At 47.1% G+C, this 13930-nt stretch overlaps 1 protein-coding gene and 1 non-coding gene across 2 annotated transcripts in view; one reads left to right on the forward strand and one right to left on the reverse strand.

The window, feature by feature from the left end:
* Nucleotides 1-1027: 1027 nt before the first annotated feature.
* Trnar-acg (transfer RNA arginine (anticodon ACG)) lies at nt 1028-1100 on the reverse strand. The gene has a single exon. It is a non-coding gene; the product is annotated as a tRNA-Arg (tRNA).
* Nucleotides 1101-1337: 237 nt separating this feature from the next.
* Nucleotides 1338-13930, forward strand: part of LOC127184023 (phosphatidylinositol-3-phosphatase SAC1) — a 142306-nt gene continuing 129713 nt past the window's right edge. Inside the window, exon 1 of the mRNA XM_051140236.1 lies at nt 1338-1560. Coding sequence (XP_050996193.1) covers nt 1523-1560 — 38 coding nt within the window. The 5' untranslated portion in view covers nt 1338-1522. The remainder of the gene's footprint in view (nt 1561-13930) is intronic.

Raw genomic sequence — 13930 nt, forward strand, 5'->3', positions numbered from 1 at the left:
GGGCGTTCCTTTGATCCCAGCACTCTGGGAGGCAGAGGCAAGTGGATCTCTGAGTTCGAGGCCAGCCTGGCCTACAGAGCAAGTTCCAGGACAGCCAAGGCTACACAGGGAAACCCTGTCTCCAAAAAACCAACCAACCAACCAACAACAACAAGATGGCAACTTCATTAAAAACAAACAAAAGCCTCTCAAGTGTAGAAGCCAGGTGTGGTGTCTTGCACCTTAAAATTCCAGAACTCTGGAAGCAGTGGCAGGCAGAACTCTGAGTTCCAGACCAGCCTCGTAACCAGCAGTCAGGACTGCAAGAGTGAGCCACACCCCTTCCCCCTGCACTCCTTGCCCGGTGCTAATTCTGCCCCCAATATTTTCCTGTATTTGACACATTTTTAATAAACCCTTGGGGAGCGAGGTATGTTATCTAGGACAAACCTAATCATCGAATGAAGGACTGGTTAATGAACAGGTTGAGTCCTCCTCTCCTTTGTCACATCTGTTTCTGGCTTTCTCAAGTCCTGGGCCTCTTATTGCGAAATCTCGGAAGTTTTGAGGTTTCCTTGTGCAAAGGAGGCCCAGGTTGGCTTTGCAGGCGGAGCTAGCCTAGGCCGCCTGTTCCAGGTCTGCAACCAGGTCAGCACCCTGCAGAGCAGGAGCTTCGCCTTTCTCGCGTCAGTGCCGCCCGCTTTCCACCTGCAAAGAGCCTGCGTCCCCCCCCCTGAGTTTCCGTCATCGCGTGGGAAGACATTGGCCACACCTGCAGATTGCAAACTCCCGCTCTCAGGAGTGTTTTCCTAAGTGTACGGGTTTAGACTCCTACGCCCCACTAAGAACAAGGACGGGAGGAAATTTGCAAACCGTTTTAGAGAACTCTGGCTTTCAAATACAATTAAAAAGGTATTATTTTGCGCAAGGAAATATTAAAATTCAAGATTTGACCTTGACATGCGAGCTATGACTCTTTTCAACGAGGCCTTATAACTGTGGAGAGGGGGAAAAATAAGAATAAAACAAAAAACGAACTCGCACATATCGAGCCAGCCAGGAGTCGAACCTAGAATCTTCTGATCCGTAGTCAGACGCGTTATCCATTGCGCCACTGGCCCAGTGCTGGCGGCACCCTCTCCGCGAGGACTGATCTCCGGTTACGTAGCGTCAACAGGCTCGCCGCCCCTAGCGCTACCTTCCAGTCGGTTCTCTGAGCGCCCCGGCCGGGCGCAGCGCTACGGGGACCCCGCCTTTCTCCGCAGCGCGTCGCACCAATGCGCGGAGACGACGTCACCGCGTGTCCAGGGCTTGCTCCAACCCGCGCGCGCGGGAGGCGAGCCTCGCACCGCCCGGCGGGCGCACTGGTTTGTCCCCCGCCGGCTCCCGTGCTCTCCCGAGAGGCGGTCCCCGGAGCGGGGGAGGGGGTGGGACCAGGCTCCTCGGCTACCGCAGCTGGAGAGCGGCCGCGCCGGAGCCGAGGTGGCGTCGGGGTGCGCTGCGGGTGGAGCGAAGCGGAAGAAGGAGGAGGAGCTGGTGCGCGATGGCGGCGGCGGCGGCGGCCTACGAGCAGCTGAAGCTGTGAGTCCCGCGGGCTGCGGCGCTGGCAGGGAAGGGAAGGGCGGGCGAGCGGGCGGCGAGGCTCGGCCGCAGCGGAGGCCCGGGGTCCTGCAGCCGCGCCCTCCGCCGGGCCCGAGCCCGCAGCCGGCTCTCCCGGTGCGGCCTTCCGCCCGCACAGCAAACCTTTCTTGCTTCCTGGGCCTGGGGAGCCGCTATGACGAGTCCTCCTTAGGGTGCAGCAGGAATTCAGTCAGTCGCCCCCAAGGGCGGGTTGAGTTTACTGTGCTTATTTCAACAGACTGCGTTGACAGCTAGAGGCTCGCCTCTAGTTTTGACACAGCAAAATTGACTTTTTAAATTTTTAAGTAAAGCCAGGTGTTTGAAGACTTGAGACCCAGCCTCTGGTTGTTTAGCGGTGCATAAAATAGACATTTATAAGCTCTTGGCTCGCCCCGGTTTAAAGGTTGGGGGGCTACATTCCTCTTGCTGTCACTTAACCCCCAGCACCTGCACTCTATTGTCGGTGAACAACTCCGCCTTAATCGCTTTAACAATTTACCTCGAGGTTGAAAGTCACGGACCACAGCCTGGGAAAGGCCTTTAGTAGCAGAAGCAAATAGAACTTCCTAAGACCTAAGTTAAAATAGTCCTGTTACTTAGACATAGGCAGCCTAACTCGTTTGCAGAGAAACAAATGTAGTTTGGGTGTTCCCTCTGAGTGACGGTAAAGCACGAAGACTTCTTCACAGCGCGGATCAGAAGGGCGGCCATCTACACAAAGTGCTGTGTTTTTCTTCCCTTCACTCTTTGCGCCTCTTCCTCTTGCTACGCTTCTCTTTGAAAACCCCACCTGCGTTTCTTCTTCTAACCAGTTCTCCTTTGCAAAGTGAGCAGTCAGGTCATCGGTGACAGTTGAAGCAAAGTGTGTTGGGCTTTGTTGGGCCAGAGTCGCTTGTACTTGACTGACAAACTAGGTTGCCGTCCACCTGATAGCTGCTGAAGGGCTGAATGTGACCCTGTACTAGGTCTCAGGTGCGGTTGAGAAGCGCGCATGAGGCAGCGCCGCCTTCGGTTACAGGAGTTTTCCTGCCACGAAGAGTGACCGAGATGGATAACCTGAGAATTAGGAAGAAGAAGAAGAAGATGATGATTTTGGCTTTTCAAGACAGGGTTTCTCTGTGTAGCCTTGGCTGTCCTAGACTCACTTTGTAGACCAGGCTGGCCTCGAACTCACAGCAATCCTCCTGCCTCTAGGAAGATTATTTTTGGGCTGCCCGGGCGCTAGGTCTCACCAGTCCATACCTCAGTGCAGGCAGATACCCTCTTATGCGCACTTGAAAGAGAAGGGAAGTTCATCCTTTGCTGCTGGGAACGATGGTTTTGTATTGAAGTATAAACTGTGAAGCTGGGGTTACAGGGAAGTCGCTGTCCGTCTTCAGGTTTACATGTTTCTGTAAATGTGAGGATAAAACTTCCTTGCGGGAAGCGGGTGGGAGGGAGGAATGGGAGGATACAAGGAATGGGCTAACAATTAACAATTGAGATGTAATATGAATAAATTAATAAAAAATGATTAAAAAAACTTCCTTGCAAATTTTTCTTTAGCAAGGGGTTTGTTAGTTAGAATCTGTTATCACCCCTTCTTTTTAGCCTGTGTGTGTGTCTGTATGTATACACACACACACACACACATGTATATATATAAATAAAACCCTTGAGTAAAAAATACTGTTTTAGAGATACTTGTGGGTTGACTTAGTTGCTGACCTATCTCAGAATGGTGGGACAGAGTAGCCAGTTTTTAAAAATGCCTAAAAAGCTATATGAAAAGTTACTTTGCCACACTATGGTGGCACTCACCTTTAATCCTTCGACCCGGGAGGCAGAGGCAGGTGGATCTTTGGGTTGGAGACCAGCCTGGTCTACAGAGTGAATTCCAGGACAGCCAGGGCTACCCTGAGCTTGAAGGAAAAAAAAAAGAAAAGAAAAGGAAAAAAAAGTTATTTATTATAGGTGTATTGGCACCTAACCTATGTAAATACTGAAGTGCTATGGTATTAATTAGTAACCTTTTGTACATTATGTCATACATTTTCTTTAGTTCATCTCCGCCTTGTTAAAGCTCTCCTTCTAGCTGTGCTCTGTCCATCCTCTACAATTTCCACTTCCATTTTATTAACCTACACAATGAAGGCCACAATTTTAGCCACCTGAATTCTAATTTCTTTATAATCTTCTAACTTTATTTCAGGTGAGCCGAGCTAAGGTTTGCTGCTCCTTGTCTATCTTCAGTCTTGGGTTTATTTTCAACCTCTGCCAGAGGGCTTTCTTCGCCTCTCCTGTCTGTGAGCGGGTCGCATCTGCAGTAGAGAAGAGAGCTCTCAGGCGGTTCAGTCAGAGCAGACATGGATTAACTTCCTAAACTTTCTACCAGCTTTGTGTCCTTCAGGTTTTGGATGTTTCTATAAATGTGAAGGTAGAACTTCATTCCAAGTTTTTCTTTAGCAAGGGGTTTGTGAGTTCGAATCTGTTTTCACCCCAGATCATCAACCCAGGGAGGCTATTCAGTCTCTGTGAATAGTTTTTTTGTGTGTTTTTGGAAATATCAGTGTATATTCTTTGTAAGGTGCGTCTGTAGGTAAAGTGCTAAAGGAAGCTCGTAGATACCGTCTCTGACAACCTTGTTTCTCTTCATTGAGCTCCCATATGGATTTTAAAGCTAGAAGTGAGGATTTATTGTCATGGGGCTTGGGCACTAAATATTCATGCAATTTAAGCACTCTGTTTACTCTCTCATCCACAAGAGGACTGAAGCTGGGGCAACCAATCTACTCACTCTGCCAATAAGAACCGTCCCGCATACTTTGTGTCTCTAAGAAGGCTGAATGGATCTAATACGGGATCAATACCTTAATGTTGATTTCTTCTCTGATCCTCTTCAATGCTTATCAAGAACCTTTGAAGAGCATCTATTCCATAAATCTCCTGAGTAAACGACGTTTTCAGTGTAGACTACCTGAGGCAGAGCAGAGCCGGGCAGTTTGCCGTGTGTCCTTTGGAAGCATCGGAGGCTTAAGCCCCTTGGTGTATATGTTGTCAGTGCCTCTGTGATGTCATAGGCTGATACGTTGTCTGCTCTCACTGAGGAATGTCACCCGGAGTCCTGGTCACATGAGTCACACACTAAGCATGGCAGAGTAAACCTTGAAACCCAGCTGGCCAAGAGTCCAGCCATCTTTCCATTACACGTATCACTCCAATGACCTTCTCTTCTCTCGCTGGTCTGTGGACAGCCAAGTGGAAAACTGTGCTACTTGTTAAGTGAAAATAGCTCACACACGCATATGGGCTTTTCATATAGAAAACAGAATTTAGGTTGTTTTGTTGTTCTAAAAGACAAAGTCCTACTGCATAGCCCAGGCTGGCTTTTAACTCACGATTTCCTGCCTCACCATTTCAAGTGCTAGGATTATAGATATTGGTCAACATGCCTAGCTTTTTAGGCTACATGTATAATCATGAATAATGTTAGACGCAATAAGTCTGAAGTTGCAAAACATAGAAAAATGCATTATTGGATAATATTAAAGCCACTCTGTACCACCCTTTTTCTCTCTGAGTGTCAGCCGAAACCAAAAGTAAGGCAAAGAACGCTTTCGGGCTTGTCTAATCTTTATTGTCCACAGACTTCTTACTTGAGAACTGTCCTGTCAGGGTGCACCAAAAACAAGCAAAAACGAAACAAAAAACGTGCTAGGTAAGTTTATGATTGTATATCAGGCTGCATTCATAGCTGTTCTCAGCCACATGTAGATCACACGCTGAACCTGTTTGTTAGATATTGATTATGTCTGTCTGTCCAACCAGAGACACGTTAATTCTTTTAGGGTTTGAGGAAGTATGCTGCTACAGTTTTATGACACAATAGTCATGTTTCTGTGCAAATAATATATTTTAAAAAGTTGATTAACGTATTTTTAAAAAAGATTTCTTTTTCATGTGTATGAGTACCCTGTGTACACCTGCATGCTAGAAGAGGGCATTGGATCCCAGTGTAGACGGCTGCGAGCCACCTGCGGTTGCTGGGAATTGAAGTCAGGACCTCTGAAAGAACAGACAGTGGTCTTGGCTGCTGAGCCATCTCTCCAGTCCAAATAGTAATTTTTAGTTGTGGTAACATACTTTAAAAATGTACCATCTTGAATGCATTATCTTTATGCACTCAATTCTTGCAAAATTACAACTCTGTACCCATTAAATGACTCTGTACTCTTCCCTCCCACCCTGGCAACCATCGTCCTCCGATTCCTTTGTGGTCAACTAGTCATTCTAGGAGCCTCATTTAAGTGGCCCAGGACTTTGCCTCTTGTGACTGGTTCATTTCCTTCCTATGAGGCTTCAAAGTTCAACCATCTTGTAGCAAGTGTCAGATTTTTTTTTCAAGGCTGACTAACATACCATCAGTGGTGGGTAGTCTTATATTGCACTGCAGTGGGAACACAGCCTGAGTTGCATCCTTAGACAAGTTTCATCATTCTTGATATAGGAATTTGCTTCTACCAGACCAAATGATGTAGCCTATTACACCCATACCCAAAGGATATCTGCTGTTGTACATGTAATCCGTAGCTAACCAGAATGCCATGCAGTGTGCCTGTGTGGCAGGTGCTTGTGACCCCGGGATCAGGGAGGAGAAGGCACAAGCACGTTCATGGCCAGCCTTAGTTACCCACACTGAGGGTCATGTGGTGCGCGACTGCAGCACAGCACACCCTGTCTGTCCAGTGATGGGCATTCACGCTGCTTCTGTCTTCTGGCTACTGTGATTTAAGCCGTTTTAAATGTGGCAATTTTTCTTTCAGTTTTTGGTTTTGGTTTTTTGAAACAGGGTATCTCTGTGTAGCCTTGCCTGTCTTGGGCTCACTTTGTAGACCAGAATGACCTCGAATTCAGAAGTCTGCCTGGCCCTGCCTTCCTAGTGCTGGGATTAAAGATGTGCGCTACCACTAACTCAGGATGGTTTTGTTCACCACCCAGCTTCTTTTAGATGTCTTTAATACATACACAAAAGTAGAACTGCTGCCAGACATGATGCCATGCCTTTAATCCAACACTAGTGAAGCAGAGGAAGATAGATCTTTGAGTTACAGGCAAGCATGTCTACATAGCAAATTCCAGAAGGCTCCACGTGAGACCTTGTCTTTAAGAAAAAAAAAATGGGGGTATTGCTAGGTCAAATGACAATTCTAATTTTGGATTTTTGAAAGACTGATATTGACGGCACTATTTTATTGTTCCACTAGGAAAGCACCAGGGTTCTTATTTTGTGACATCTTTGCCGGCACTTATTCTTTCCTGTTTTTCTCTTCCTGGTAGTAACCATTTTAGTGGATGACAAATTAGCTGGCAGTAATGCATATAAAATAAGTTAATTTCACACATTGAAAAAAAAAAGATGCAGCAGAAAGAAACGTTCGCCACTGAAGGGGTAGCAGGTTGGGCAGCAGCAGAAGCCCTGTCTGCAGCCTCAGTGTGGTTTGACAGGATCTTGAAGAGGTCAGTTCTGGCCTGAAATAGGGTGTGTATGTTGCACAAGACGTAGAGTTATATTTTCAGATACTTGAAATTCACAGTGGAAGAAAATGATGATGACACTTGATGTTTATAATGTGATACAATACATTGCTTTTGTTTAAATTTAACATATAAAGACTTTTAAAAAGATTTATTTATTTAATATATATATACATATATACATACACATATATGTCAGATCCAAGTATCGATGGTTGAGAGCCACCATGTGGTTGCTGGGAATTGAACTCAGGACCTCTGGAAGAGTGGACAGTGCTCTTAACCACTGAGCCATCTCCTCGGCCCACATAAAGACTTTGCAATGAAGACTTTTTTTAAAATCAATTTTTGATCATAAAAATTTTGACATTGCAATATTTCTACTTAAGAACTTAGTAATCAAGTATTTGTTTTTAATTATTGAAAAACTCTCACTATAAGTTAAGTTTATAGTCTTGTCTGTTTGAGTCACACTGTAGCTAGGTGTCTTGAGATACATGTGGGCCACAGATGCGGTGGCTTCTTTGTCTTGATTTCTGCGAAGTCTGTTAGTTCTGTGTGTTTGTTAGTTGAGAGTGCAGTCTAACCAGTTGATAGGTTAACTTTGAAAAATTCCTGCAGAACGTGGCTGCAGTTGTACTTTATTAAAATTAAAGTTCTCATCAGAGAAATTCTCTCTTCTTAAATAAAGTTTGAAATTTGACCTGTCAGAAAATATAGGCACTAAGAGGAAGAGAGGAAGATAGGCAAAGGAAGGGAAGAGAAGAGGAAAGAAAGAAGGAAAAGAAAAAAGAGTGCTGTCCATCGGCTAGTCTGGGTGGGGGTTCGAAGTTTACTGCCTATATTTTCCTTGGCTGGTGCCATAGTTTGAGGAGGCCCCAGGGCCCAGATCTGCCTGTCATACAGTTCCTCTTGTAGTTTTCCAGGACCCTCTGGATCCTTCTATTTCCTCATTCTCCCAGGCTTCTCTCACCTAAAGTCTCAATAGGATGTCCTCCCCTCTGACCCACTTTCCTGGTAGGTAAAGTTTTTCATGGGGACGTACCCCTTGGACTAGTGTCTCGATATAAGTGAGTATATACCATTTAACTCTTTTTGCTTCTGGGTGAACTCACTCATTATGATAATTTCTAGTTCAATCCATTTGTCCACAAATTTCGGAAATTCCTTGTTTTTAGTAGCTTGGTGCCCCATATTTGACCATGTCCCTTGGATGGGGAGGCCTGGTGGCACTCAGAGGAAAGATAACAGGTCACCAAGAAGAGACTCGATACCCTATGAGCATATACAGGGGCAGGAGGTCCCCCTTAGTCACAGACATAGGGGAGAGGAGTAGGGGAAAAGCGGGAGGGAGGGAGGAATGGGAGGATACAAGGGATGGGCTAACAATTGAGATGTAATATGAATAAATTAAAAAAAATAATTAGTAGAAAAAAAAGAGTGCTCTTTCAGATCTGAAGGCCACTGTTGGCTTCGTCCTAAGTGTCCTAGAAGCCTACCTTAATTCACAGTTGGATTTCTGAGGATATTAAGTGGTCGTTGTTATGTTACTAGTAGCATTTTCTTGGCTAGGAGAAGAAATAATGTTTAAAATCATTTACTCTTTCACTAAGCCAATGGAAGCATCCAGTCAGGCCTCACAGAGGAGCGTAATGCTGTGGTCACTGGCTACACACTCCCTCCCTGAAGAACTGAGCGTTCACTGTCTTCTCGCATGAGGAGACCAAGGCATATAGGTTAAGGCTGATGCCTTGTCTGCAGGGAGTGGTGGCTGCTGGTGAAGATTTAAAAGGAAACAGCAGTAAAACCTTGCATGGTAGCAAACGTTGCATCACAGAGAATATGTACTCAGTTATTTTTTTTTACTATAAGTACTTGTTTTTTTTTTTTTTAAATCCCAATCAGCTTTTGAAATGAATTCTAGGGAACATAAAACTTTACAGGACAAAATTCATGACATAAGGCAGCTATATTTGAGATCACGTTAAGGCCAGTTAGTGATTGGTAGGGGACGAGCAACAGGAAAGAGGACAGCACTGTGCTTCTGTGACTAGCAGGGTTCTAAGTCATGGTTCCTGCCCTTAGACTGCCAGTCAGCTGACGTCACTGTTTGTGTTTTCAGTCCAAGCCTAGAATAGCGTTTTTACTTAAGCCAACTTTTATTGATAAATATTTTCACTTGATTAAAGTCTAACAGCCATGAGAGAGACTGTGGCACTGGAACTTTGCTTCCTCTCCTGTAGTGGAATAGATCACGGCTCACCCTTCAATTTTGTGCAAGTTCTCAACGCTTGAGTTCTCCTGATATCTGGGACCTGCAAAGTGGTAAAGGAGAGAATGCCCTCCCACCGGCTGTCCTCTGGCCTCCGCGTGCTCACCACGGCATACACGCGCGCACACACGCTCACCACGGCATACACACGCGCCCACACGCTCACCACGGCATACACACGCGCCCACACGCTCACCATGGCATACACACGCGCCCACACGCTCACCATGGCATACACACGCACGCACACACGCTCACCACGGCATACACACGCGCCCACGCGCTCACCACGGCATACACGCGCGCCCACACGCTCACCACGGCATACACGCACGCACACACGCTCACCACGGCATACACGTGCGCCCACACGCTCACCACGGCATACACACGCGCCCACACGCTCACCATGGCATACACACGCGCCCACACGCTCACCACGGCATACACGCACGCACACACGCTCACCACGGCATACACACGCGCCCACACGCTCACCACGGCATACACGCACGCCCACACGCTCACCATGGCATACACACGCGCCCACACGCTCACCACGGCATACACACGCGCCCACACGCTCACCACGGCATACATGCACGCACACACGCTCACCACGGCATACACGCGCGCCCACACGCTCACCACGGCATACACACGCGCCCACACGCTCACCACGGCATACACACGCGCCCACACGCTCACCACGGCATACACACGCGCCCACACGCTCACCACGGCATACACACGCGCCCACACGCTCACCATGGCATACACACGCGCCCACACGCTCACCATGGCATACACACGCACGCACACACGCTCACCACGGCATACACACGCGCCCACACGCTCACCACGGCATACACGCGCGCCCACACGCTCACCACGGCATACACGCACGCACACACGCTCACCACGGCATACACGTGCGCCCACACGCTCACCACGGCATACACACGCGCCCACACGCTCACCATGGCATACACACGCGCCCACACGCTCACCACGGCATACATGCACGCACACACGCTCACCACGGCATACACACGCGCCCACACGCTCACCACGGCATACACGCACGCCCACACGCTCACCATGGCATACACACGCGCCCACACGCTCACCACGGCATACACACGCGCCCACACGCTCACACGGCATACATGCACGCACACACGCTCACCACGGCATACACGCGCGCCCACACGCTCACCACGGCATACACACGCGCCCACACGCTCACCACGGCATACACACGTGCCCACACGCTCACCACGGCATACACACGCGCCCACACGCTCACCATGGCATACATGCACGCACACACGCTCACCACGGCATACACGTGCGCCCACACGCTCACCACGGCATACACGCGCGCCCACACGCTCACCACGGCATACACGTGCGCCCACACGCTCACCACAGCATACACACGCGCCCACACGCTCACCACGGCATACACACGCGCCCACACGCTCACCACGGCATACACGTGCACTCACACAATCAATAAATATTTTTTAAAAAGTACATGCTTAAAGTTTCTGATATTTATAAAACTATGAGTTTTGTTATATTCTGATTTGAAAAATATTTCTTGGAAATATGCAGGTTTCTATTGGTAAAAGTTCTATCCAGATAAGTTGGAAGATGGTATTTGGGGCTTTTCAGTAAAAGTTTACTGTTAATGAGACTAGGACAGTTAAAATGTGAGGTATAGGTAATTTTCCCTTTAGAAATATCATTATTGTAGTAATTATACATATAATAAAACCATTTAAGCACAATTGGGGTTATATTAAATTAAAGCATTAATTGAATAACTTTTTTGGTCTTATGTTAGAAGTCCTATAATGAAGATGTGCAGTTTGTCTCCTGTGGAAAGAGTGTCACTGTGGGGCTTACCTTGGTTCAGTGGGTGAAGTGCTTTCTGTACAAGAGTGAGGACATGGGTTCAGATCCCAGGAGCCCATGGAAAGCCAAGCAGGTGTTCACCTGTAATTCCAGTGTGCTTCAGCGGAATGGACAGCTGAGACAGGAGAACCTCTGGGAGCTCACAGGCCAGCTGGCTGCCATCTGCAGTGGCAGTGGCAGGAAACCCTGTCCTAAACAAAGTGGCAATCCAGGATGACATTGAGGTTGTCCTCTAGCTACACGTGGATGCTGTGGCACAGGTGCAACCTCACAAACGATTTTTAGAAGCTGTAGTGAGTATAAAAGGCCCCTCTTGCTCCTGGAGGACCACGAATTCACTGCACATCGTACCTGTGTCAGAGCAAAAGTCAGCTTCCCCGTGAGCCAGCCTTGGTTGCCACAGGCGTGTTCCTGGGACTCTCCTGCTCTGTGAGGTGGAGGTGAGCATGGCCGTCCCCAGGCTTAGTTCGGAACATGGCTGTGTTTTCCTTGTGCCCAGCAGATTTTATATGCTGTTTCACTTAATCTTTAAACAACGTTGGTATCACCAATTTCCCCAACCCACCTATATTTTCCTTGGTTTTGCTTTAGGACTTCTTGCTTTGCTTTCTTTCTATTAGATATAGATATATTTATTGACTATTGATACTTAGTTCCCATGACCAATGGCACATATGTAAAGTATACAGTTCAGTAAACATTGGGAGTTTTTACACTATCACTGCTGGTGTTAGCATACAGGACACATCCACCACACCGCAGAGTTTTCTTGTGTACACAATCTCCTACTTTTCTCCCTTCTCAGCCCAAGTTAAACACACATGTACTATCCTGATGGGCCCTGACTGTGGCACTCTGGGCAGTTACGCAGTGGATAGGAGCGCATTCACTGAATGTTTGTGCAAGACTGTTCATGGCACCTTCATTACTAATCACCCCAAAGCCAAAAGCTGGGTCAAATACCTATCAACGAGGGAATAAAGAAATGGAGATGTGTCCATTCAGTGGGAGTACACCTGGTAATTAACGGGAGAGAGCTACTAAGTGCTGACATTTGAAACAGACCTGCCTTCTTGGCTGTATAGTAGTTGGCTTGATATTAGTTTTCATGCCCTGTTTCTTAAAACGAAGGAACCTATTCTAATATTAACAATTTAGGCACTATTAGCCAATAAATGGATGTTAGTTGTATTTGAATAATCGAGGATTGGCTATTTCTCAGAAAACTCAAATACTAAACATAATAATTCTGCTACAAGGCATGTTTCTGTAACACCAGATAACAGCCTAGGTAAATAGAAAATGAGGCAGTGATGGCTATGTTGGTTTGTGTGAGATTGTTCGTAGACAACGCGAGGCAGAATTATGGGAGTAGAAAAGCTAAGTGGGAAGAGAAGGGAAAGTCTGGGCATCAACAGTAAAGATTAGTGGGGACTTTTGTGGGTGTGTGTGTCTGAGGAGGAGCCTTGAACTCCACCTCTAGTGGCAGCAGCCTCTCTTCTCCAGTTAAGCGCTGCACTGTTGGCCCACTTTTCTCCTTCCTGTTTGTTAATTCTTTACACTCCCTGAGTTAGCCTGTGGTAACCATGCTGAGTTGCTTGGCAGAGCTGTCCAGTTGATCTCTTGACAAACCAACTGTTTTGTTGTTGTTGATTAGACTTTGGGTATAAAGTTGTATACCAAAGTGGGTTGCCATTTTGTGTCCCTTCTATTTTACTTTATTGTCTTTTTTATTAAATGAAGGTTTTCGGGAAGATACATAATGTACCAACCTATGTATCAGCCAGCAATCTCTGCCCGCCCCCCCCCCCCCGCCACGTTTTTAACAGAAAGCAAATGTTTAAGTAATTTATTTAAAACAATTTAGTGTTTTTAGCTAAGGTTAATCTGTTCTTGTTATGTATTTTTTAAAAAATTAGGCCTGGTGGTGGTGGTGCGCACCTTTAATCCTAGCACTAGGGAGGCAGAGGCAGGTGCTCTCATTGAGTTCGAGGCCAGCCTGGTCTACAGATTGAGTTCCAAGACAGCCAAGGCTACATGGAGCAATCCTGTCTTGGAAGAAAGGAAAGGAAAAAAAAAAAAAAAAAAAAAAGAATTAATCCTGGGGATGAAACTCAGAGCCTTGCAAGGCAAGTACTTGTCCAACTGAACTATATCCCTAGCCTTTATTTACTAAGTGCCACGCCTGTAATCCCAGCACTTGAGAGGCAGAGGCAGGTGGGTCTCTGTGAGTTCTAGGCCAGCCTGGTCTACAGAGTGAGTCCAGGACAGCCAGGGCTACTGAGTACCAAAACCTGGCTTATTTAATACATTCTGTGGCTGGATTTTTGGCTGCTTTACTGGGCTCTTTTTCTTGCCTCCCTTCAGCACTCCTGTTCCTTCCTACACCCAGCACTGGGTAGGAGGGAAAGAGGGTGCTGACCCTCAGGCTGCGCCTACTGGCCAGGAGCACTGAGTCCCCTGGGGGAGTTAGATCCTTGTCACAGGGCATCTCCGTCCAACAACCAGCAGCTGCCACTGCTGACACCTTGCTTGAGGCTCTGGCATTTGTAGAGTCCCCAGAATTCCAAAGGTAAACTATCTGCAGCTTCAAAACCATACCCCTGCCCCAGCCAGTGTGAG

The sequence above is a fragment of the Acomys russatus genome, chromosome 32 (assembly GCF_903995435.1).
Source record: "Acomys russatus chromosome 32, mAcoRus1.1, whole genome shotgun sequence".
NCBI classification, from domain to species: Eukaryota; Metazoa; Chordata; class Mammalia; order Rodentia; family Muridae; genus Acomys; species Acomys russatus.